At 42.8% G+C, this 22,882-nt stretch overlaps 1 protein-coding gene across 2 annotated transcripts in view; it reads right to left on the minus strand.

Annotated features, from left to right (window-relative positions):
- ephb1 (EPH receptor B1) overlaps nucleotides 1-22,882 on the minus strand; it is a 152,463-nt gene that overhangs the window by 2,084 nt on the left and 127,497 nt on the right. The window contains exons 10-16 of one of the 2 annotated variants that reach the window (XM_076745811.1): nucleotides 22,264-22,386; nucleotides 20,819-21,066; nucleotides 18,749-18,964; nucleotides 6,778-6,927; nucleotides 4,663-4,856; nucleotides 3,303-3,458; nucleotides 1,023-2,501 (exon numbers count right to left, since the gene is read on the minus strand). In XM_076745811.1, the coding sequence (XP_076601926.1) occupies nucleotides 2,393-2,501; nucleotides 3,303-3,458; nucleotides 4,663-4,856; nucleotides 6,778-6,927; nucleotides 18,749-18,964; nucleotides 20,819-21,066; nucleotides 22,264-22,386 (1,196 nt within the window). In that variant the 3' untranslated portion in view covers nucleotides 1,023-2,392. Of the gene's footprint in view, nucleotides 1-1,022; nucleotides 2,502-3,302; nucleotides 3,459-4,662; nucleotides 4,857-6,777; nucleotides 6,928-18,748; nucleotides 18,965-20,818; nucleotides 21,067-22,263; nucleotides 22,453-22,882 lie in introns of both variants that reach the window. The other variant, XM_076745810.1, reaches the window with a different exon arrangement.

Below are 22,882 nucleotides of genomic sequence, written 5' to 3' on the forward strand. Positions count from 1 at the left end.
CCAGCAAGAAGAAGAAAAAGCGAGACGAACAGCAGAACTACCACCGCTCATCACCTAGTTGTTGCCACTGTGACACCATCACATTGCACAGACCAATCACACTGCGATCATAAAGTGCCATCCCCAGCCCAAAGAAGACAAATCATCCTTGTGCACTATCCAGAACAACCCTCAAAATATAATCCTGAATTCTGCTGTGTAATTTCATGGACAGTCATCCATGGCATCCCTTGGGAATAATGTAAAAATAATAATGTGGACATCTTGCAGTCAAATACTACCTACAACCTCAATTCCAAAAAGGTCGGAACACTGTGTAAAACATAAATAAAAACTGAATGCAATTAGGTGCAAATGAACTGTTTACCATCAACACTTTTACAAAGTGTTCCTGAGCCCATGTAGTAATGGATGTAGGATGCCCCTTTCATACCCAATCATGATACTATCACCTGTTACCAGGTGATACCTGTTTACCTGAGCATTCCACAACTCTCCCAGTCTTTGGTTGCCCCTTGTTCTTACTGAAATCATCTCCTTATTTATGTTTTGCACAGCATCCCAACTTTTTTTGGGACAGGGGTTGTAAGAGAACATTTCCGAACATCATTTCCTGCAGCTACCCATGCTGCCTACCCATGTGGCAGCAGCATATAGTCAGAAGGCACAGATTTACTCAGCAGCTTAGCAACAGCAGTCTATAGAAACTGTGCTTCACTGTGAGCAGTGTGCCCGTGTGGGCTGTTTAAGTCTGCGTGTTCATTGGAATGGCATCAGGCGTCTGCTGGCAAACTTCAGCCCAGATGTTCATTTTCACTGTGTAGAGGAGTGATGCTGATTCACTCCGATTTGCAGTGCCTTGATTGGCTACTCTCCTATGCGTTTCAGACTTGCAGCAAATTTTGCCTTGCCTGAGATATTTGTGGCACCCCTGAGAAAGACTAAATGGATTTGCCTGAAATAAAATGTACCAGATATAGAGTAATTAAGAAGTTTTCCCTGCGTGATCAGCGGGTACTTACCGTGGATGTGGGCCGGCCAGGGCGTGGAGTTTCCTTCCCCTCTGGATGGTGCTGAGGACTCCCAACAAAAAAAACAACAACAACAGAACAAAAAGAAATAAAAACATAAAACATATCTGTACAAGCAAGTGCTCACCAGCAAGAGACAGCATGTGTACACTCACATTAAACATGATCTCCGATAAATGGATATTTTGTCAATTATTTTTACTCCTACAGTAATTTCATATAGATCTACAATACCAATTCTTCGCCCGCAATTCCTTTAACGTTTTCCTCAAGATTCAGTCAGGATTGTCCTTGTGACCCTCGAACAGAGAGACGCACAACCCAGTGTCCATTATTCAGTTGTCCGAAGGGAACCAGGGCACCGTAGAAATCTACATATTGTGTCTATCACAATCTAGTCAACAAACATGTCTTTGCCAAAAATGCAAGCAGAGAGTTCTGTACATACATATTCATACATTATCACCTTCAATATGAAGGTTTATTATGAAAGATATAATCATATTTAGCAAGAGATAAACATATTTATATTCTCTGAATCTGGGTGGGGCTGGTTAAGAAGTCCTTTGGCAAGGCCTTCCACCCAGGACTCCACAGGTAGTGTTAAAGTTAAAATACGAGTGGGCGGCATCTTGCTATAGTGATAAAACAAACAAACAAACAGATGGTAAAAGACAAAAATAGAACTAGCTCTGAATTGTCACCAGTCCCTTTACAATACATTTTTCAAATTCTTCAAACGAGCAAATGATGACGTGAACGTTGAAAATGGTGCTCCACTGTACATCCCTGTATGCTTCTCCCTCTAATTATTCCTACTGGTAATTGCTTTTTCTTCTGGGACTTATTTCTGGCCAGGTCAAGGCATCTTCATTGCACACACTGACGACGGTAAAATCACAGGTCACACGTTGTTTCTAAATGTCTCACACTTCTGTTTACAGTTTTAACATCTTCTAGTCCAGATAATATAGAAGTACAATATCACTCATTTTACCATACAGTCTGGAATTGTGAGAGATTCCCTGTGGCGATGTGTGATTGTTGGAGTTATTTTGGTTTATAGTGACATGAATGGCAGTCTATAACCACAGCAACTGATGTCTGTTCTCCTTTTGTGGCGAAATGGAGAAACAGTATCAAGTCTGGACCCTGAACTCCTGGCGTGGATTGCATGAAGTGTGATAGCTGATAATCACGTGGTAGTGTAGACCCTGGTCTCCTCTTGTCATGGTAGTGGATTAGATTAAGACAATAGTCTCGATTCTGGCGCGTTCCGATGGATCGGGGGTCATTCGTGGGCTCTCATTGTTGCTGGTCCCGCGAATGCTGCCCGTTCCGTGGCACAGCGCCACCTGTAGTCATGCCATCGTCGTGGGTGACTGGCTCATTTGCACCCTCATGGACTGGATATTACTGAGGATCTTCTTCTGGTGGCCTGCTAGGGTCACTCCTATTCTCAGCAAGTCCCTGGGGAGAAAGGCAGAGAGAAAGAAAATTGAAAAGCAAGAACATATTTTGAAGCATTAGATGAAAGGATTTCCATCATATTGAAGATGGAATGGATCCTCTGAGTGTGGGGCGATTATAGTGGAGAAAAATGCATCATTTCATCATCATTTTCTGGTGCATTTACAGTCCTAATATCACTATATATAAAAGCACAACTTCAGGGTGGAAAGCTAGTAGCAATGAACAGAAAATAGCAAATTTACAAAATTAATTCTATCACTTGAGATAAGACACTTATTAATGCATGTTGCTTTGCATTGCAAAGAGACTGTATAAATGCTACCCAGCCCCAAGCATACATTTTTAATAAAAAATGTTAGAATGATTTCACATTCTCACATAAATTTGTAGACCAAGCAACATTGTTAATTAAAATAAATGTAGTGCAATATTTGTTTCTTTTAGTACAAGTGCTACAAGAAATGCTGTCATGACCCATTCTGTGAAAGGATTTACATCATTATCCGTTTTGGGAAATTTTTAATTATCTTTATTTTTTATTAGATACTAGTCGTGACACTTGAAGAGCACAGATGGAAATAATCTTACCACGATGACTATGTGATTTTCTATAATATATATTTTCATGTATTACCCTCACAGGCTTTACTTGGATGCAGTCATTCAGGGACTTGAGTCTCTGGGCGCATTCATGCTAAAAATACACACACTTGACGTTGAATCATTTTCTACAAGTGTGCCCATCAAGTGCCATATGCATTTGGAACTCTTCAGCTGCACACGAGCAGGTGAACTCACTCTGAGGTCATTTGAGCCACCAGCTGCAGGGAGGTAAAGCCTGAGTTGAGGAAGTTGTCTCTGTACTGGCTCATCTTAATGGCAGCGAGCCAGTCCTCTACTGAGCTGAAGGTGTTGAAGTCAGGTATGGATCTGTCCAACAGTGGCTGAGAAGGCCTGGAGAAGGGAGAGCGAAGGAGGCGGGATAAGAGGACGTATATAGCTGGGCTTTGATGCAATATTAAGCAAGCAGGCTTTAAAGTGAAGGAGAGAAACTGTATTTATGGTGTTTTGTGTGGGTATGTGTGAGAGAATGCAAGGTAGAGGAGAAAGTGTGCATGTACTGTGTGAATATTTGCTTTGGAAAGTATTATGACCCCTTCATTTTTTTTTAACCACATTTTGGTGTTATACACTCTACTTACCTACTGTGCCTACCCACCTTCCTACCCAAAGAGCAAAAAGTGTAAAAAGATTCTTTTCTGCTATTATTAGAAAAAGCATCCGCTCCTTGGCCTGAATGCTAAACAACACTCATTACTTGACTGATACCATCCCTACAATGCAGCGTGCTGTGGTGTCAGATATGAAGAAACTGGCCACAATTAAAGAATTGATCTAAATACAGGAGGGACCTTGAAGAAAAACATGCTCCAGAGCACAAAATCAAATTCACACCCGGCCAAAAGTTCACCTTTCCACATGGCAGCAACCCAAAGCACATAGCCAAAACAAGTGGCTTCAGGACAAGTTTCTGAATGACCCTAAGTGGCCCAGCCAAAGCTTGAAAATTGGAATGGAAAATCTGTGGAGAAACCTGAAGCTCGCAGTTCACAGACAGTCCACATCCAATCTGGCCGAGCTTGAGAGGATCTTTGAGTTAGGGTGGAAGAAACTGTCCAAAGCAAGGTGTGCAGAACTGGCAACCCAACAGGATTCAAAATCAAGGCCATTAAAAAATAACACATAAACATTCTGAATATGCATGCAAATGAGATGTTTCTGCATGACTTCATATTTTCTAAAAACACAGTTTTGGTCTGTCATTATGAGGTCAAAATAATTTATAAAACACTGCAAAATGTGGAAAAAGTGAACTTTCTAAAGCCAATGCTGGGGTCTGGGTGTGTGGGAGAATCATAAGCAGAAGGAAAAAAAGATCCTGGGGAGGAAAAGTTCAGGTTTGATGCAATCAACAGTAATAAATGCATGTTTATTTTATGAGTGCATAATAAGCATGTGCATGCTGGGTTAGTTTGTGCAGACAGCCTGTGTAAATACCGTATATATAAACAGATGAAAAGCATGTTTGTGAGTAATTAATGTCCACTTCTGGCTGAACGTGTGTGTCATCTGCTGTTGAAAGAGTGTTTTTACTCACACCGCAGGGATGTTGGCTACAGCTTTGAGGCTGGTGGGATTACGAATCATCTTGTCCAGGGTGCTGACGATGTCGGTGAAGCGGGGTCGTACATTGCGGTCCTTCTGCCAGCAGTCCAGCATCAGCTGGTGTAGGGCACTGGGGCAGTCCATAGGCGGTGGCAGACGGTAGTCCTGCTCAATGGCATTAATCACCTGGGGGAGAAAGGGTGCGAAGGGGGAGCTTGGGTTGTTAATTAATCCAAACTGACAATCCTACATTTATATGCCACATCTAAGTCAAACAGTAATTACAACAAACTTCTTTCAGTCAGTGTTTTTCCACAATCTGGCTGGTTGTCAATAATACACTGCATCAGTGTTTTCAGTGACTGATGACATTAAGCACATCCACTCTGTGATCCTGACATCAGTGTCCCCGTCCCATACAGGCTCACTCCCTCTGGTCACTCAAGAGACAGTGAGCATTAAGGGTGATGTGCCCTGCCTCTCGTTTCGAGCCAATCACATGTCACTCCTGGAGGACAGAGCAACGAAAGAGATGGAAAGGAGAGCAGAGGCAGTGTTGCAGCAGAAAGAAGTCACGGGGGAATGGGCAGATTGCATATAATTAACACTGTGAAGTACAGCCACTTGACACATGTCTCTTAAAGGCTGCACAGACTATCCTGGGCTTGTTAGAGAGAAGCTACGACTAAGACTTTCAGGGAAGACGGAATTAGAATCGAGTGTTTTATGACAGCTGAATGAAGTTCACTCAGAACTTGAGGCGCATATGGCAGAAGCGGAGTACCTATAATTCAGTGACCGCCCCTCGCACTGTTCGCTAGCTATAATGGACGACAGAAATAAATATACAAACAGTGAAGTCGCAAGAAATGTATCACAGTCGAACATCCTCAATCTGCAGCTATCTACTCATAGACACTAAAAACACTAAAGGTTACCCAGAGTGCTGCAGTGCACAGAGATGGACCTTGCTCTCGCCCTTATCCATATATCCATGCTGGCTGTAGATGTAATCTTTTCTTAAAAATGCATAGTTGCGAGATAAGGGTCTGGTGTGAAATCAAGTGGAAAAGATACTATCATTAAAAATTACAGGCTGCTCTGTAGGTTGCCAACTCCACCCTGGAGTTGACTGCAACTCAGCAAAATCTTGACAAATGGTGCATATGGAGAAGTGTTTTTGTGTGTGTGTGTGCATGTGTGTGTTTTTTTTTTTACATGTGTATGTGTGTGTGTGGACTGAGCAGCCGGACACGCTGAGCTGTGCCAGTCCTCTTCTCTGCACTAGTCCCACCAGGCAGTGTTTGCTGCTGGCCCACTGAGGCAACATCTGCCGGGTTGGACGGTCCTCGTGGAGTGGGGTCCATAGAGGCCTGATGGTTGGCTAGTTGTCTCACTAAAGGAGCTTAGGGAGAGAGACCTCATAGTACGGGACTATGTCCAATGGTTGTGTGTGTTTGTGTTGGTGCCTGTGTGTTTATGGGAGTCTGTGCATGTGGACCTTGTCCAAACGGACATGGGGAACAAAGCAGAGCTCTCAGCAATCATTCATTGCTCTCAAAATCCGGCCAGGAAGGAAAGGGGATAGTGTGAGGCTGTTTCCATAATAAGTCTGCTTTCAAAGTCAGAGTCAAGGACATCTTCAGTGATGATGCTATGAGATGGGAACTGATAAAAAATGTGTGATTTATTACAGCTTCCTCTCTTGTGTGTTGTCCTTGATTGTGTATCTATGGGGTGAAAAGACAGTATAACCACATCTGTACGGAAATGGCCATCATATTAATGAGGCACTTTACTCAGACTCAAACTTGGTTTTTACTGCTCGGAAGTTGAGAAAAGCGTTCACACTGAACGTAAACGTTCCTTTTTACGATGCTTCTTAAAGATCCTATGAAATGCACACTTGAACTTTGTATGAGGCTGCTGCTTCCCAGAACAAGGTGCATCTTTAGTGGTGAGGCCTCGCTGCACTGGTAGGTATAACTAAAAAAGGTTATGCAACACATTTTTTTGACATTTTCACCTTTCTGCCTGACATCAAATAGCAGGCAGCCCGTTAATGTCTCATCGCATTAAGAAAGTAATGATTTACAAATGAACTTACATCCTGGTTGGACATGTCCCAGTAAGGCCTCTCTCCAAATGACATCACCTCCCACATGACGATGCCGTAGCTCCACACGTCACTGGCCGAGGTGAACTTTCTGTAAGCGATGGCTTCTGGTGCTGTCCACCTCACCGGGATCTTCCCACCCTTAGAGCAGGAGAAAGGAACAAAAGGGGCAGAAGGCGAAATGAAAGAAATGTCTGAGTTTCAAAACAGTTCATTATTGTCTGTCTGACTGCCCTACTCCATCCCTCTCTTTATCCTCCTTATCAACCCAGCATATCAACCCTCCAACCGCTAAAATATACGCATGATTCTGCCCCCGTCTCAGCAGCGGCTCCCAACAGTGTCCGCCCTTTACACATCGACCAACATCACATTTAGCGTCTCCTCTCCCACAGCCCTGTTTGGATAAAGGAAGATAGGCCTGGACTTCTGCCTGTACGTCGAGCTGTCTGCCTGTAATTGGGCTACCTGGGCCTCAGGCATGCCACGCGCCCTGTTGACTGAAATTGACAGCTGCTTGTTTAAGATTCCACACACACCTTCACACACACAGCTGGGAACATATGCACAGGCACAGACATAGATTATTGTGCGTGCACACCCACACACACAAACAGACAGACACACACACACAAGTCCCTAGTTGTGCCCCCCTTCCACAGCACCTCCCGTTATATCTGGGTTGAGCTCACCACTGGTTTAATAATGCCAATCAGCTGAACCTGAGCATTTGCAGATAAGCTGCTGTTGGAAACAAACCCAAACCTAGAGAGCAACCTACACAGACCACCTCTCTGAGAGCAAGAGAGGAGTCAGAGAGAGAAGGAGGGGGAGCAGAAAAGAGAGAGGGAGGGAGGGAAACGAGCGAGGATTCAGAAAATGGATCTTCTGCCGTGTTTTCATACTACAGGCTAGTGTTTGAAATGCTGGACAAAAATAATCATGAGCAGGTTTACATGTGAGCTTTCCTGTGTGTGTGCATCTATACACACTGATGTAGGTGTTGCAGGTCAGTGCTGTGTGGCACTGCAGAGGTGGAGAGGCTGAGCTCATTAATGAGCACCTCTTTAGGGTTTGACCTTTAAACGGTTGCTGACCCTGAAAAGAGATTAAACTCCTGACCCTGAATGGAGACTGCTGTTGGGACACGCAGCAAGACGCAGAGGCAACGCTCTCACCGAGATCACCAGCCAGCAGAGAGAAAGACATGGCGCATTGAAGGAATTAGGCGATGGTGCAGTGTGTGGTTGTGTGAGTGTGTCACAGACAGAGAAAATGAGCGAACACGAGAGAAATACGGAAAGGAAGAGATCAATAGACGAATAAAGGCTGTCTAAGCCCCAGCGACTTCAGTGCTTCTCTCATATCTCAGACTAGTTAATATCTGAATCGTTTCATCTAAACTGAGACCCGAGGACACTTTCTCTTGCCCTTTCCTTTGTCTGAGGGCAGATGGAGGTACGCACATACAAGCCAAGTACCTTGCCTACAAAAAAATAACAAGACCAATCCCATTCTTCTTCATCTGTCACTCTGTCGGGGCCAACACTGCAAGTCCATTATTTTGTTTGGACAAACATACATAGGATGAAAAGTGAAGAAATAAAGGCAGAACAACATGAAAAAAAAATAGCTGCTTCAAGCAAAACACCGTCTATTACAGCCACTCTTTATCATTACTCGCTCACTCCCTCCCTCGCTCTGTACATCTGGTCTCATGCCCCAGGACCCTGTTGGGATATGAGCTGAGTGTCGCTGGAATGGCCTGAGAAAAGACACAAGCTTCACAAGAAGCTCCCCGTGCGCCTCCAATGAGACAGACTTTAGTAATAACATTTCCAAGGCGGGTGAGTCAGAGGCAGCTATGCAAACCCTTCGTAATTACTGCTGTGGGCCAGTGATAGCTCTGCCAAAATCCTGCTTTAATAACATGAAGTGCTGAGCAGCTCATGCATTCAGGGAAGAAGGCGAAAACATAATAAAAAGCATTGGATTTTTTTTTTCTTTCAGTAGAAAGAGTGTTAATACCACAAGGAATGAGTTGGGGGGATAGTAGAAGTGATGATGGGAATTAAAACAGACCTAATGTCAACACAAAAGCACGAGTGCTTTGTGAAGCCTCGAAGCACGGGGACAGCTCTTTGGATATGCTATATTGTGCTGGCTACTAAAAAAGGAACAAGCTGTTTTCTGTTTGCCTTGAAGTGAAATATCGCCCCGAACGCAGAATTCACCCACTTCAGTACCATCTCGGATAGTTAACTCAGAGTATGTGGAGATGAGGCGGGCTGTAGCACACGCAGCCACCTCAGCTGCAGAACTTCTGGAGCTCCTGAGAGGAGTAATCTATAATGATATCAAGTGATACTTCGCAAAGCTCCCTTGATCATAAATAAAGTGGCATACAGTGCCTGATTTTCCTGAGATACTGGTCTGTTTTCTGGTTGATAAATGTTGGCACAATGAGGAAAAAGCGAGTGATCATGTGGGCGTGAAAACGGGAAACAAATGTGCCACAAAGACAGCTTCCCGTTTGCTGTCGAAAAGTTTTTTTTCCCGCACTCTGTGACACAATGTAAGATTTTTTTTCCCTGCCAGAGCCACATCATGCACGTGGACAACACATCCCGACATGTTTGTGCACAGGATTCCCATCCGGAACAGCTTGAGAAGACACAGGACTGTGCTGGCACCCTTGAATGAGATTACAGCATGTGACTGGTTCCACCTGGTTGTGACCGCCCGTGACAGTTTGTGACCAGTTGTGACAGCTAGCGATATGTCTGGAGTGCGATTGCAACAGAGATGTGCTGGGACTGTCAGGTTAAGAGGTATCAAGGTGAGACGAGTGTGTTCCGGTGACAGCCAGGTCTGACAGATGAGGGATAAACATGTGGTCGCCATGTAATGTGTATACTTACTAGTGTCTGTTATGGTCTCGTGGCCCAAGTAATATGTGTGTGTGTGTGTGTGTGTGTGTGCAGACGCTGATACACAGAGCAAGGATATGAAACACCTGTCATGTCTTTGCAGTGGCTTGAGCTATGCATCCACCAATGTGCCAGATACCTTCATGTAGACTGTCACTGACATGCTGCTGCAAAATGAAGTAATATCTGGAGCAAATATACCTGTCAGAGTGCAATAACTGTCATCACTAACATGCAGCAGTGTCCCAGATGAATTTACTGTAATTTAAAGAGCTCAGTGTCTTCTCAGTCTTGTTTTTACTCAGCTTTCTTCACTCCACAGAAGCTATTTAGAGATTCCAAATAAACTTTCTCCTTCATCTGGAAGACAAATATGTAGATCTCCTTCTCCCTGTCCTTTTTTCCTCCTTTCCCATTCCTTCCTTCTCCTTTCCTTTACTCCTCCAACTTCCGTAATCCATTTCCAAACAATGCACACTCAAATGGACTTGAGCACATTTACTCAGGCTGGGAAGAGCGCTCATCAACATCCTTTTAATGAAATCTTGAGAGCAACGATCTGCTTTGGATGTCTGCCCAAATAGAAAGAGAAAGAGAGTGAGAGGGATGGAGAGAGGAAGAGTGACACAGAAGACATGGGAAGAAAAATAGAAGAAGAAGAAAAAAAAAGGGGAGGGCGGTGGGGAACTGGTGATAGAGATGTTGGTTTCTCAGACACCCATGGGAACGTCTGCAGAGAAAGACACAGGTCTTTCACCATATATACAATGCAGTCATGCAAAACTGGAGGGAAGCATTTTATTTTGCGTTCCAAAGATCCCACATTAGGCTGGGAACTCTCTCAGGCCTTTTGTTTTTATATTTGATTAACAAATGAATTCTAAAAATTTCTTGATACTGCGTGGGAAGATAACAGAGGCGACTGAAAAAATACTGAACACCCAGAATAGCCCCCTATAATTGCTCTGTTTCTGAAAACATGAAATTGTGATGCTTCACAAGCTTCTGTCTGTAGAATTCTGATCCTGTTTTAAATAATTGCTGCCAGGAACAGAAAACCAGTCAGGCTATAGTATAAATTACAGCACAGCACAGCAAAGAAAGAAAGTGATATTGTAATACTTTAGTGACATTAAATTTATCTGTAACTGTTCAGAGTGTACTTAGAACTGAGAAGAAAAGGTTATCTTAGAGTCATTCCACTGACCAGTGCGCAAATCCGGCTGCATCCCAATAATCTAATAGTCTATATGGTAAAAAAGCAAGAAACTTTAATTATTGATTCGCCTTTAATACCTTGATTCCAGACCTTATGTTAGCTTAATTAGCTAGCTAGCTGCAACCAATAAATTATGCTTGTGTCGTTGTTGTTGTTTCACCAAAATCGCCATCAAAAAATGGGAAGTCTGCATTTGTCTTTGAGAAGGAAATCTGCCAGTGCTTTGCTTTATAATATGTGCTTTGCAAGAACAGAGAGACTGACAGACAAAGCAACAGTAACGAGGGGGGGTGGGCTTAGCGAACAGTTCCAAATTTTTCAAATATGGAATATTACTGTGTCTCTTGGGCATCACTTCTGCCATATAATTGAAAGGTCAGTTATAACCTAATTAGACTTGATGTAATGGTGGCTTACTGATCTCTGTGCAGTGTTTTAACAGTGAAGATCAATTTACCTACATTTCAACATGAAATATCCAAACTGCATTGTTTTGTGATTCTCTAAATCATGTTTGTATGTATGCATCTCACATTTCAGACACAAATACAAATCCGGTTTGGCTTGGTAAAGAAGATTTAATGCAGAGCGCAGCAGCTCCATTGCTGTCAGCACCAGGTGAGAAATGTGAAGTTGCAGACAGTATTTTTCTTTTCCACCAAATCAGTTAGAGAACTAGCACACCACACATATTTTACTATTATAGCTACAGCTTTGGGCAAACATTAATGTTTAACAGCTTGTTGGCACTGCTTATTGAATGAGTTTATCTCCATCTTGATGCCTCAAATACACACTCGTATCACGGAAAACACACAGGCCTTGTTATGCCATTCACCGGCTTATTCTGAATCGATCTCATGCAGCTCCTTCTGACTGTTCGGGTTATTAAAGCTTCTCTGTCTTAAGTGTAGTTTAAGGCTGTGGGACTTTTTGTAGCATTTATGGCTGTGGGACTACAGTGTCATATGTTAACAAAGACGCCATGGCAAGCGATCTGGTGGATTTGTTTTCTGTGTAAAGTGCAAAAATAATCTTTCTTTATTTCTTCTGGATGATAATATAACTATATTGTACCACCTAGGCTTATATCAGAAAGACCAGACGTACCTATGGTGATTTCTATGAGTTACCTTCAGCGTTTTACTCAGTACACAATTACATTGCGAAAGAAACAATTCTTCACTCTGTATTAAGCATTCTCCATGTGTTTTTATTATTTACTCCATCAATTATCCCCGTTCCCCAGCATCATTAGCACCATACTGTGTTTCGTTAAACAGAAATTTCAGCTCCCTCAGGGAAACGTCACCAATAGACCTCGACATCTCTGGCATCTGCTGACACCATCAAATTAAACCGAGCAAGTTTCCAATCTTACTTGTATTATTACATGTTAATACAAGACAATGACCCACAGGATGTGAAAAATACAGTTATATGTATATGATAGTCGTATCAAACTGGAGCACAACCCGAATAGGTCTGATTTTTTTCTCTAATGCAGAGTCTAATACTGTTCCTCATGTTGTTAAACCTACTGGGAAGATAGCTATGAAGGCCTCTACAATGAGAGCAAAATGAGAAAAAAAAAAAAAAGCAATGATCATGCCAACTCTTTTATTTTGAAGCTTTTAAAGAAGCAGAGGTTCTTTTTTGAAAGTTACTGCTTTGGTTAACCAACAGCTTAACCTTTGGTGTCACTGCAGCCTGCAGTATAGTGGTTTATAGAGACACAGGCTCACTAATAGAGACGGTATCTCTTTCACTGATTTAGCTGTACACAAACCGCTTCATTGTGAATCCTGCTCAAATGCAAATGCAGTCCAAAAGCCACAGATGGTGAATCAATGCCCACCTTATACTGTCTCTGGCAAACACGACAGAAGGTATAAATCAAGGTGGAGTGCTGTGGATGGTTGCTCCTGCTTTGATGCAGGGACCAGGTATGGATCATGTTACTTCTCTTCTTTTCAAAACCTATACCTCCTCTATATTCATTTCCTTTCCTGGACATTTTCTGCTGCTACATTTACTCCAAGACTGAGCAAATTAAATTCTACAATATGAATAAAATTGGCGAGGAAACATCTTAATTAGTTTCAAATACAATACCCAGAGACAGAAAAAGCAAACAAGGGTAGGATTTGGCTGCAATTATGAATGCGTGTGATGGGTGGTGGGAGGCCAGCTCGGGATCATGCGGCGGTGACTGACACTTGCAGGGGGTGGGGAAGACCACGTGACCCTCTCTACATGCTCTCCCAATGAAACTGATAAACGAGTACCCGGCATGTGTATGTACTAGTCTGTGCCCTCATAAGCTAAAAATAGGAGTTGGAAACTGCTGGGCATTGTGGGAAATGGCAACATTTACACTGGGGAGAAAAGGGGAAGAAAAAGTTCTGAGGTTCCTACCACACATCACGTGAATGGCATGATGTGCTGTGACTCAGATCCAACTGTCAGCTCATCTGAAGATATCAGCCCTAGATTGATTTCCAACATGACTGATACTATACCAAGCTGCAGCTGCTAACTACAACCAGTGAGCTTTGGAGGAAACATGAATCTGAATATGTGTTGTTCCAACTACAAATTACATGAGCAGTTTTTGGAAGTTCGACAATGTATACACTGTTCAACAATAGCCTGCAGTAAACCTGACTGCTGTGCATCATCAGAGATAATCAGTGGATCATGTCCTCTATTTACCAACACTATGAAATAAAGAAAAAGAGCTCTTGATCTTAAACTTTTTTAACATTACAAAGAGAGAAGCACATGCCCATTACTGACAATACTGTAGTGTGAAATTGCCATGTGGTGTGGTGTGAACTAGACAGCAAATGTGAGATCTGTATTTACAGTTGGTCCTTTTAAAATGCAAGCACTGTTAGCGGCTTCTTGCCTGGCTAATCTTGCCTTATCCGAACGCTTTGAACCCCAGTTTTGCTAAGTGTATCGTTTTCACACGAGATTTTCATTTTCAGTCTGTAGATGAACTTGCAGTCTGCCTGAAATTAGCTGTGATAATGGGGAGATTCTAGGCTTGCGTACCCTTCTGTATGGCATGAGATGAGTTGTGGCCATCATGGTGATGCCACAGTGCCTGGGAGATGCCACTGCAACAGCCACAAAGGGTTCACTGGTTTATATACAGTAAATACTGTATTTTTTGCAGACAAGTAAAATATGTCAGAGAAAAAATCTACAAGAAAAACACTTTGTTTGCCTTTGGCCCGGTCCATATGGACATGTTCCCATTTCACTTCTTGTTTACTCAGAGACTCTGTCCCTTTAACTTTATGCAGTGCATAAATATTTCACTACAGGTTGAATAGACAAGCCAAAAAAGTGCATGGGCCTGAAGCCAGAGAGAGGGGGAAAGGATGCAAATAGAAAACAGACAAATGACAGAAACAGCAGTGCGATCCACATAGTGTGAGCGCTGGAGCGGAGCTGAGAGAATGTCACTCAGGTCACAGGGATTTGACGGATGAGCTTTGTTACCGGCTCTGTGTGACCTCGCCTTTCAACCCCTCTCAGCCCCAATGACACAAACAAACATGCAGACATACATAGGTACACACGGAGAGAGGCACCTAGGGGACATGTATGTGTATACGCAGCGACACAGTGCAAACGCACACATCTGACCACATACAGCACATGCCTACGCAGTCACAACATGAAGTACACATCGCATGACATGCAAGACAGTGACAGCTTTTTCACATCATCAACTGAGGCACAAGCAAAAATTCCTGACCCACACCTGCCCTCCTCACTATTGCCCTGTGGGCATGAACTCTTAATAGAAAGGGTAACACCACTTGTCTCAGCTGTTTGAGGCATGACATTCTGAACTTGCTCGCCAGATTTTGGAAACAGATCCACACACACACACTCCCGATTGACCACTTACTCTCTTATCTTACGAACTGCACATTAAACCCCAGCGACCATGGCAGGATCTCTGACTTTCACTCACCCGTGAACACAAAGCACACAATGAAACATATGACACATCGCCGCTCGTTTGACGCATCATTCTTCAGCCCTACACTGAGTTCGCCATTCTGATGCGCCTTTGTGTTGCTCAGGGAAAAGCCTTGACATGGAAAAAGAGTGGACAGCTGGAGAAAAAAGAAGGGTAGATAAATGGATACATGGATGGATGGCTCCTTAGATAGATGGAGTGGTGAATAACGAGGGCAATGAGAAAGTCTTCCGGGTTCGCCGGCTGTTCCAAAATCACTCTTCCTTCTTGTCAGCTAAGCAGGGTCACAGGCATCTCACCTGCTCTTGTGATTATTAGCTTACTTTCTTCTTAAACCATGCAACCACATATATGTAATCATAGAAATCAATACAAATATGAGAAAACCACGGCTGCAATGAAACACACAGCCTTTAAAGCCTTTAAAATGATTAGCACACCTTGGCAAGACCAGTGGAGTCCGAGCATTGTCCTGTGAGCCTAATTAATCACGACTTTGGTGTGCAGCCAACAGAGAGGGAGGACAGCCCCCTTCTGTCTGAAACCTCCACAACATTGCTCCAGAGTGAACTCACATCCAGGGTTAACGCAATTACCAGCATGTCCTCCCAACCATACATCCAGCATCACACCACAGGCACTGTAATTGGTGTGCCTAGAATTGCAGGGAAAAATTAGAAAAGCAGTAGAGGGAAAGAGGTGATTAATTTGCTGGAGGAGGAGGTCGATGGCGATGTAAATCACTGGATGTCAGCACAATTTAATTTCCCTGATTCCCTCGGCCTTGTCTGCCATGCCAGCCTTGCTCGCTGATTGGTTAGCGTCAGGTCACAGCTGAGGAAGTAGTGGATTGAAGGACACCATGCATAGCTTAATTACAGTAAAGGACCCTGTATGGGACCTGTGGACCCCCACGTTTGTTTGCATGTTCTCCTGAATACAGGGCAAGAGGGATCAGGAGGACAGGCGACATGAAAGTCTGTGGCATCATCAGCCCAGTAGCGCTGAATATGTTAGCTGATCACATTTAACTCTATTTAAGAATTGAACAGGCGTATTGATGGACTCAGCCTCTCAGTACGTGATGAGATATGAATAAAACTGCTCCCTCGATTTGGAAGGAACAAAAATAGTTAAGGAACTGAAGATTTCATCAGAATGCTTATGATAAGGCAGCAGTCAGTATGAAAGTGAAGCACAGCCAAAGCTTTGATGCACTTGTTTTTGGGTTTTTTTTTTTTCCTGGTAATCTCTATCAGTAACAAACACACCATCAAAAAACCTGAGTGTGCTACCATCAGAACAGCTCCCCAGGTTCAAACTTCAAACCTCACCTGCTCTATTGACTCTCCAGATAATGCCCTCAAGGAGACTTTGTTTGCATTAAACAACGTCAAATTGCCGACCGCAATCTATAATTCAATCCCCACCTTTTACACCCTGTTTTATTAGCAAGCTCAGCGGCACAGACAACAAAGGTGCTGCTCCTCTTTGTTACTACATAAGACCCATTCAGCAAGGTTTAGCCACAGGGGTCAAGCATACAAAGCAAGCTATTCCTGGGGAGCAATTATCTCTCAGCCACACCAGTGTGAGGTCATAGAGCTCCTCTGGCCTGTATGACACTTGCTGTCCACACGTGGGCAAGCCCCTCCTGTCAATCAGTAGCCTCCCCTGAGCTTACACTGTATGTCATGCATGTGTGTTTTTGCATACAACCTAAGGTAATAATTCTAACAGAGAGCAGTTTCCACCTGAGCTCAGTCACAAAGGTGGAAGTAAAATAGAAATAAAATGCATAGTGTGTTTTTGTATTATTGTTTTGTTTCCTTGCCTATTTTTAGATGAAAACAAATTATTTTGAGAACTCTCCTTTCATACCTGCGTAGCACTGACTCAGAGGCCTATTTGACTGCATGCTTTTGATCTCAAGTTTTGCATGTGTTGAAATACCTCTGAAACTAATCCTAAAATAAGCCCCTTTTTTCTAGCGTAATTTATTCATATTTGTTCATAATATATACAGTGCTGCCACAATGCTGTACATTCAAAGAGTATACAGTGAATCATTTTCAGAAAGAACCCCCAAGGCAGTTTTATGAAAGAAAATCTCCACTTGCAGGCAAATTCACAGGTTGTTTAGGGTCACTGGAGCCTGGTGACCAAAAATAAGAGGAGGACAGGTAAAATAGAGGACAGGGCTGCAGTGACTTGCAAAATAAAAGGGTACGGCAAAAAATGTGTGACTATTGTAAGTATATTTAAATTGTAAGTTATCTTAAGAATAAAATATCTGTGTTTACTTTAAATGAAATAGAACTATACTCTTTTACCTATATTGACCCTTTTTTCTTGCAGTGGAGCTTATTGTATACAAAGCACAGGCAGCAACACTCATGATACACTGGCAGTACACAAGCTAATTTACACCAAAGTCTCAAAGCAGAGTCACTAAGGTGATGCTAGACACATGCGCATGAGCCCGCACACACACACACACCCCCACCCACACATACACACACAGAGACATAAACATGCATGCCTGTGCATGAGCACATCATTGCTCATATGCTAACACACACACACAAACAGACACTCAAATAACAACACACGCACAAACTCAGGCATGCCGGGAGTCCTAATGACCTGCGCGTGTGTTTGCGAGGGTGTAAGAGTGTGTTTTGAATTAGGAAGAGGAGAGGCAGAAGATGAACTAACGATGGCTGCTAATAATTACAGATCTGTAGTGTGGAGGAGTTAATGAGGAGCCAAAGCCTCCCATGATGCCCCAGTAATAATGAATGAGGAGTGAGAGAGAGGAGGGAGGGAGAGAGAGGGGGTGGAAGCTGTCAGTTTGAGAGGCCGCAATGCCCTTTGCTTTCTCTGCACTCTGGGCATGTCAACGAGAGAGGAGCCTTCCCAGAGGAGGCTTGTCTCCACACTAATGAAGATGTGACAGACCTCCAGTCCGTGACTTGCTGAGTATAGGAAAGAGGATGAGAAAGACGAGAGGCAGCTCATATAAAATGAAAGGCACTGAAAGGTGAAAGGTTTCTAAGACCTTCAAAAACAATGAGACAGTGTCAGACAGAAGCAAAACTGATTAGACTGATAGGTTGCTATGATGTTTCGATTGCTGTATATGTGAAGTAGAGGTCTTCACAAGTCCAAAAATTGGTGCCTGAACCCAAGAAGACCCGGATATGTACTACACGGAACTGAACCGGACCCACCTGTTATTTGAAAGCCAGGACGCGGACCCATGCCGAATCAAGAAATGTTGGACCCTAACTCATTAGACACAAACCTAATCAGCACCGATTCCACAGCAGATTTCTATTAACAAGTTAATGTTAATTTAGAAGTTGTCAAAACAAAACTTGGTGACTCACTTAATGTAACGTTAGTAGCCTTCTCCCCTGTATCTGGCCATGACTCATAATCCATTCTCCTTTCCAAAAGCTGGTAAACTACAATCAGGTTTTCTGATTCAAACATGGCTAACCTTCTCATTATTTCAGCTTAAAAGGCCATTTGCTGTCACAGTGACGGATGACAAACGTGACTGGTTTAGAATCAGCTTTGCAGTTTTGTTGCATCCAACAAAATAAAGAGAGAGTTTGCTCTTTTGAATTATGGTAACGATTGCTCATTCATTGCCACGGCTGCTAATGTTAGCATTGCTAATTTGCTATCATCTGCGCTCTCTGAGATGAGTGTGCTGTGGTGTTGTGCAAGTTACAATAAATAAAATAGAAATAATGTTACCCATGGCACTGAAGCAAATAAAAGATGACTTCAAGTACTCACTAGAGAGCTGGTGTAGCTGGGATCAGAGGTGTCATCCTGCAGGTAGCGTGACAGGCCAAAATCAGACACTTTGCACACCAAGTTGCTGTTGACCAGGATGTTTCGCGCAGCCAGGTCACGATGGACGTAGTTCATTTCAGAGAGATATTTCATCCCAGCTGAGATCCCACGCATCATCCCCACCAACTGGATCACTGTGAACTGACCATCATTTTGCTAGAGGACAGAGAGAAAAACAAACAAAAATGGTTATTTAGATATCATCTTTGTCATGATTAACATAAATGAGAACAGCTGGAGGATAGAGATTTCAGCAAAGTCTGAAAGATACTATTTTAACAAAACATTCCAGACTTGAAAGTTTTTCTTTTTAACACCTACTGCTTCAATCTGATTCTCTATCAGGAAATATCATTGCAGACTAAATTAGATGTTTTTGCCATTTTCTGATGTATGATACAGACACCATGTAGTCTGGCAATAAAAGCTCAGAAATTACTTCTAAAAGGAAACTTAAGAAGACAAAATTCCCGTGCCAAGTTCTTCTTAACGTTTACAGAGGAGCAATAAAAAGTCTCCTGACTGGAAACATTACAAATTAGCATGGGATGTCCACACCCCAAGACAGGAGGGCTCTGCAGTGGGTGATTGAAACCACCCATAACATCATCCGTACCCATCTACTGAGCATCAGTGGTATCAGTGAGGTGAGGTGCCTGCGCAGAGCCCAAAGGATACTAAAAGACAATACCCACTCCAACAACAGTCTGTTCACCCTTCTGTCGTCTGGCAAGCGATACAGAAGTATCCACTGCCGTATCACCAGACTACAGAGCAGCTTCTTTCCTCAGGCTGTGAAACTCCTCAGCTCATCCTCCACACTTCACCGAGAAAAAATCATTTTTTTGTTTTGTGTGCAGCATGAAAGGAATACAGCTTGCATTCCATTGTACAGCCCTTTGTTGTAAAATGATAAACCTTGAATCTTGAACCTTGGTTTCTTCAGAAATTCAGTTAGCATCAAGGCCGCACAGTGGGAGTCTCCTCCAGAATCCTTGAGGTATATCATTATTACCACAGCCAGAGGGTTCATGCACATAGAGTTAAATTGGGACAATGTGTTGTCACATCTGCAATGAACATAACAGTCTAATCGACCTACTTTTCAATCTATTTGAAGTTTAAGCTACCTTTTTCCAAAGCAGGTAATTACATTCATTTATTTTCTGGTTAGACTTTTTTTTCGCTCCCTTTGTTTTAAATGATTTGTTGTTTACACTTTGCCATTACAAAATCAACATGCTGGCCTCGTTTCTTGCCATGTACATCTTCTTAATGTCTAGAAGAAGAGTATACTTGTATAAGATAAGAACAGATTGAAGCCTATGGCTCATTGTAGGTGTTAAAACATTGTTCCATGTGGAAGTGCAGACATCCATCTCTTTAACATCCACGCATGGTGCCCCTAACCCTGTGTGAATGCTCTGAAGAGCAAGCTTTGAACCCCCGAAACACAGTAACAAATAAGAGGGTAAGGGAGATCGATGGAAACACAAGTCGGATGTGACGGTTAGCAAAGCCAACTTCAAAGAGCCCCTTTAAACCCACCCTAGATCAAAGTGGAATAGAACACCAATCCATGAGATTGAAGGAGGAAAAAAAGCGAGTTGAATATTGATTAAGCTGTATGTCCGCTCAATCCTGGCTATAAAAGAAAGAGTGAAGAGTCCATTATTAGCTCCCGGCATTAATAGAGAAATTAAAGTCTGATACGGCTAGCTAATGGAAATTTTCAAATTAAGAATGATTGGAATCATGCTCATTGTCATGAAACATATTCTCTGTTGGCACAAGATTAGGTTTAGAAGGCTCATTCTAATTTGTATTAGGATGGATTCTTAGCTTCAACATCTTTTCTGGGATTGTTTAACAATTCCTTTCCAATTAGCTTCTGAATACCATAATGCAAGGTTTCCATTCAACTCCTGAATATGACTTTTGATCACTGCACATTGCTGTTTGCAATTTTGTATGGCATAGTACATGCACGTGTTCAGGAAAATTACTCACCCTGAGGAAAGAGTCAAGGGCACCATTCTCCATGAACTCTGTAACAATCATGACCGGACGGCTTTTTGTGACCACACCCTCCAGACGGATAATGTTTGGGTGGTCGAACTGGCCCATGATTGATGCCTCAGACAGGAAGTCTCTTCTCTGCTTCTCCACGTAACCCGCCTTGAGGGTCTTGATGGCCACATAGATCTCCCTCTTACCAGGCAGCTTCAAACGGCCCTTGTACACCTCCCCAAATTCACCTAGAGAGGAAACAGGTGCAAAGTGGTTGCTCTGTCAAAACAAGAACTGATCTACTTTTGTGTGATCAGACAAACATTAGCAGAGTTGATGAGATCTAAATCTATTCATTTACCAAGCTTTTTGGCATCTCATGTTCTGAGGCAGGAATATTTCTCAAAGTGCTATTATAGATCTTGATTTGGTCTATATCAAGCATGCTGAGTGTTGTCCAATACTTCTGAAGTGTTGCTCCTTCATGATATTCTTAACAGTGTGGCTCCTCTGACTCACCGTAGTCATCTACTCTAAAAGTCTGCCAAGTGTCTTCATATTCCCCAATCAAAGAATAACAGCCAAGCACTATCTGGTAAATATCTGGAACCTGTTTGATTAATTATCACCACCTTGGTGTCCCGCAGAGACACCACACAGTGAAATCAACAAAAAACGGAAATCTTTAATTAGTTAGTCCCCTTGCATCCTTACCCCTATCCTATCTCTGTCACTTCCTCACACCTAGCTTGCTGAGTAGGCCAGTCCACAGGAGCTATTCCAGGCACAATCTCATTACCAGGGGTATTTTAGCCTCTGTATGAACCAACACATATGGTATCAGCGTGCCCTCCCTGCTGTAAAAAAAAAAAAAAAAAGGTGTGTCCTGTCCCAAGGAAAAGAGACACATTGGACATACTGAGCCGAAGCTATTTTAGTCTCCACTTGCTTGAAATTTACTTCAAAGCAATCAGCCCCTAATTACATGTTCATCTGTTTCAACAATACGTTAGAGATCATCCTGAAACAAGGACAGAAAACAAAATGTCTCCACCTATTTTACATGTAAATGAAAAGGGATGATGCAAGGTAGAGCATGTTAGAGAGCAACACTACAAGGATCCAAAAACAGAGAAGCACAGGGAATAGGCCGCAAGGCTTGAGTTATTTCTAATACCATTAGGTCCCAGGGTACCTGGCCTATATGCTGCTAGTGCACTTGACATGGGCCCTTGACATGTTCCAATCTGATGTGGCTGCCAAAAGGGCTGAGCTTTACAACCTTGAACAAATTCAGGCTAAACTTGTTTGCATGCAAGCACACTGACATGTACATCGACATATAGAATGCATACATGAAAATATAGCAATTTTTATTGACTTTGAATAAACGCGTGCACGCACACACATGCACACATATGGTTCTATATACCCATTCTCCATACCTGCACCAATGACCTCCTCGATCTTCACAGTAGAGACGTCAATCTCCTTGGCGAACTCTCGTACAGCTTCGTTAGGGTCTTCGTAGGTGAAGGGATCTATGTAGATTTTCATCCCCGGAGAGCCTGAGAAGTGGGTCGGGCAGCCCAGTGGGGAGGGGCAGTTAGACATGTCGGCTCGCAAAGAGAGTTCTAGAACAACCAAAGTGCTAAATGAGCTTTCCAGAAGAAGAAACGGTCCTTTTTTTACTTTGGCTAATGTCTAGTGTTAACGATTGATGAATGTAATTGCCCTTCACATCATAGCCTAAATCACAGTGTGACACAGCATTACTTACAATCACTACAAACTCTTAACAGTGGCAAACGATGGGAACTCCGTTTGTTCTATGGTCCTCCTCAGAGATGGGAAAGAGCACTACAGTACGTAAATGACTATTAGCATATATTGCACACATTAGAGAGTATAGGTGGATGCATACAGCTGCAGTTAGGATTAGAGCACACAACAAAATGGTGGTTTGATGACTCAGTACTTGGAGGAAGGAAACAGACAAAAAATAGAAAGAAAGATGAAGGGTTATATAGAGAGATGATGGTATATAGAAAGAGTAAATGTAGA

The sequence above is a fragment of the Chaetodon auriga genome, chromosome 12 (genome assembly GCF_051107435.1).
Source record: "Chaetodon auriga isolate fChaAug3 chromosome 12, fChaAug3.hap1, whole genome shotgun sequence".
NCBI lineage: Eukaryota > Metazoa > Chordata > Actinopteri > Chaetodontiformes > Chaetodontidae > Chaetodon > Chaetodon auriga.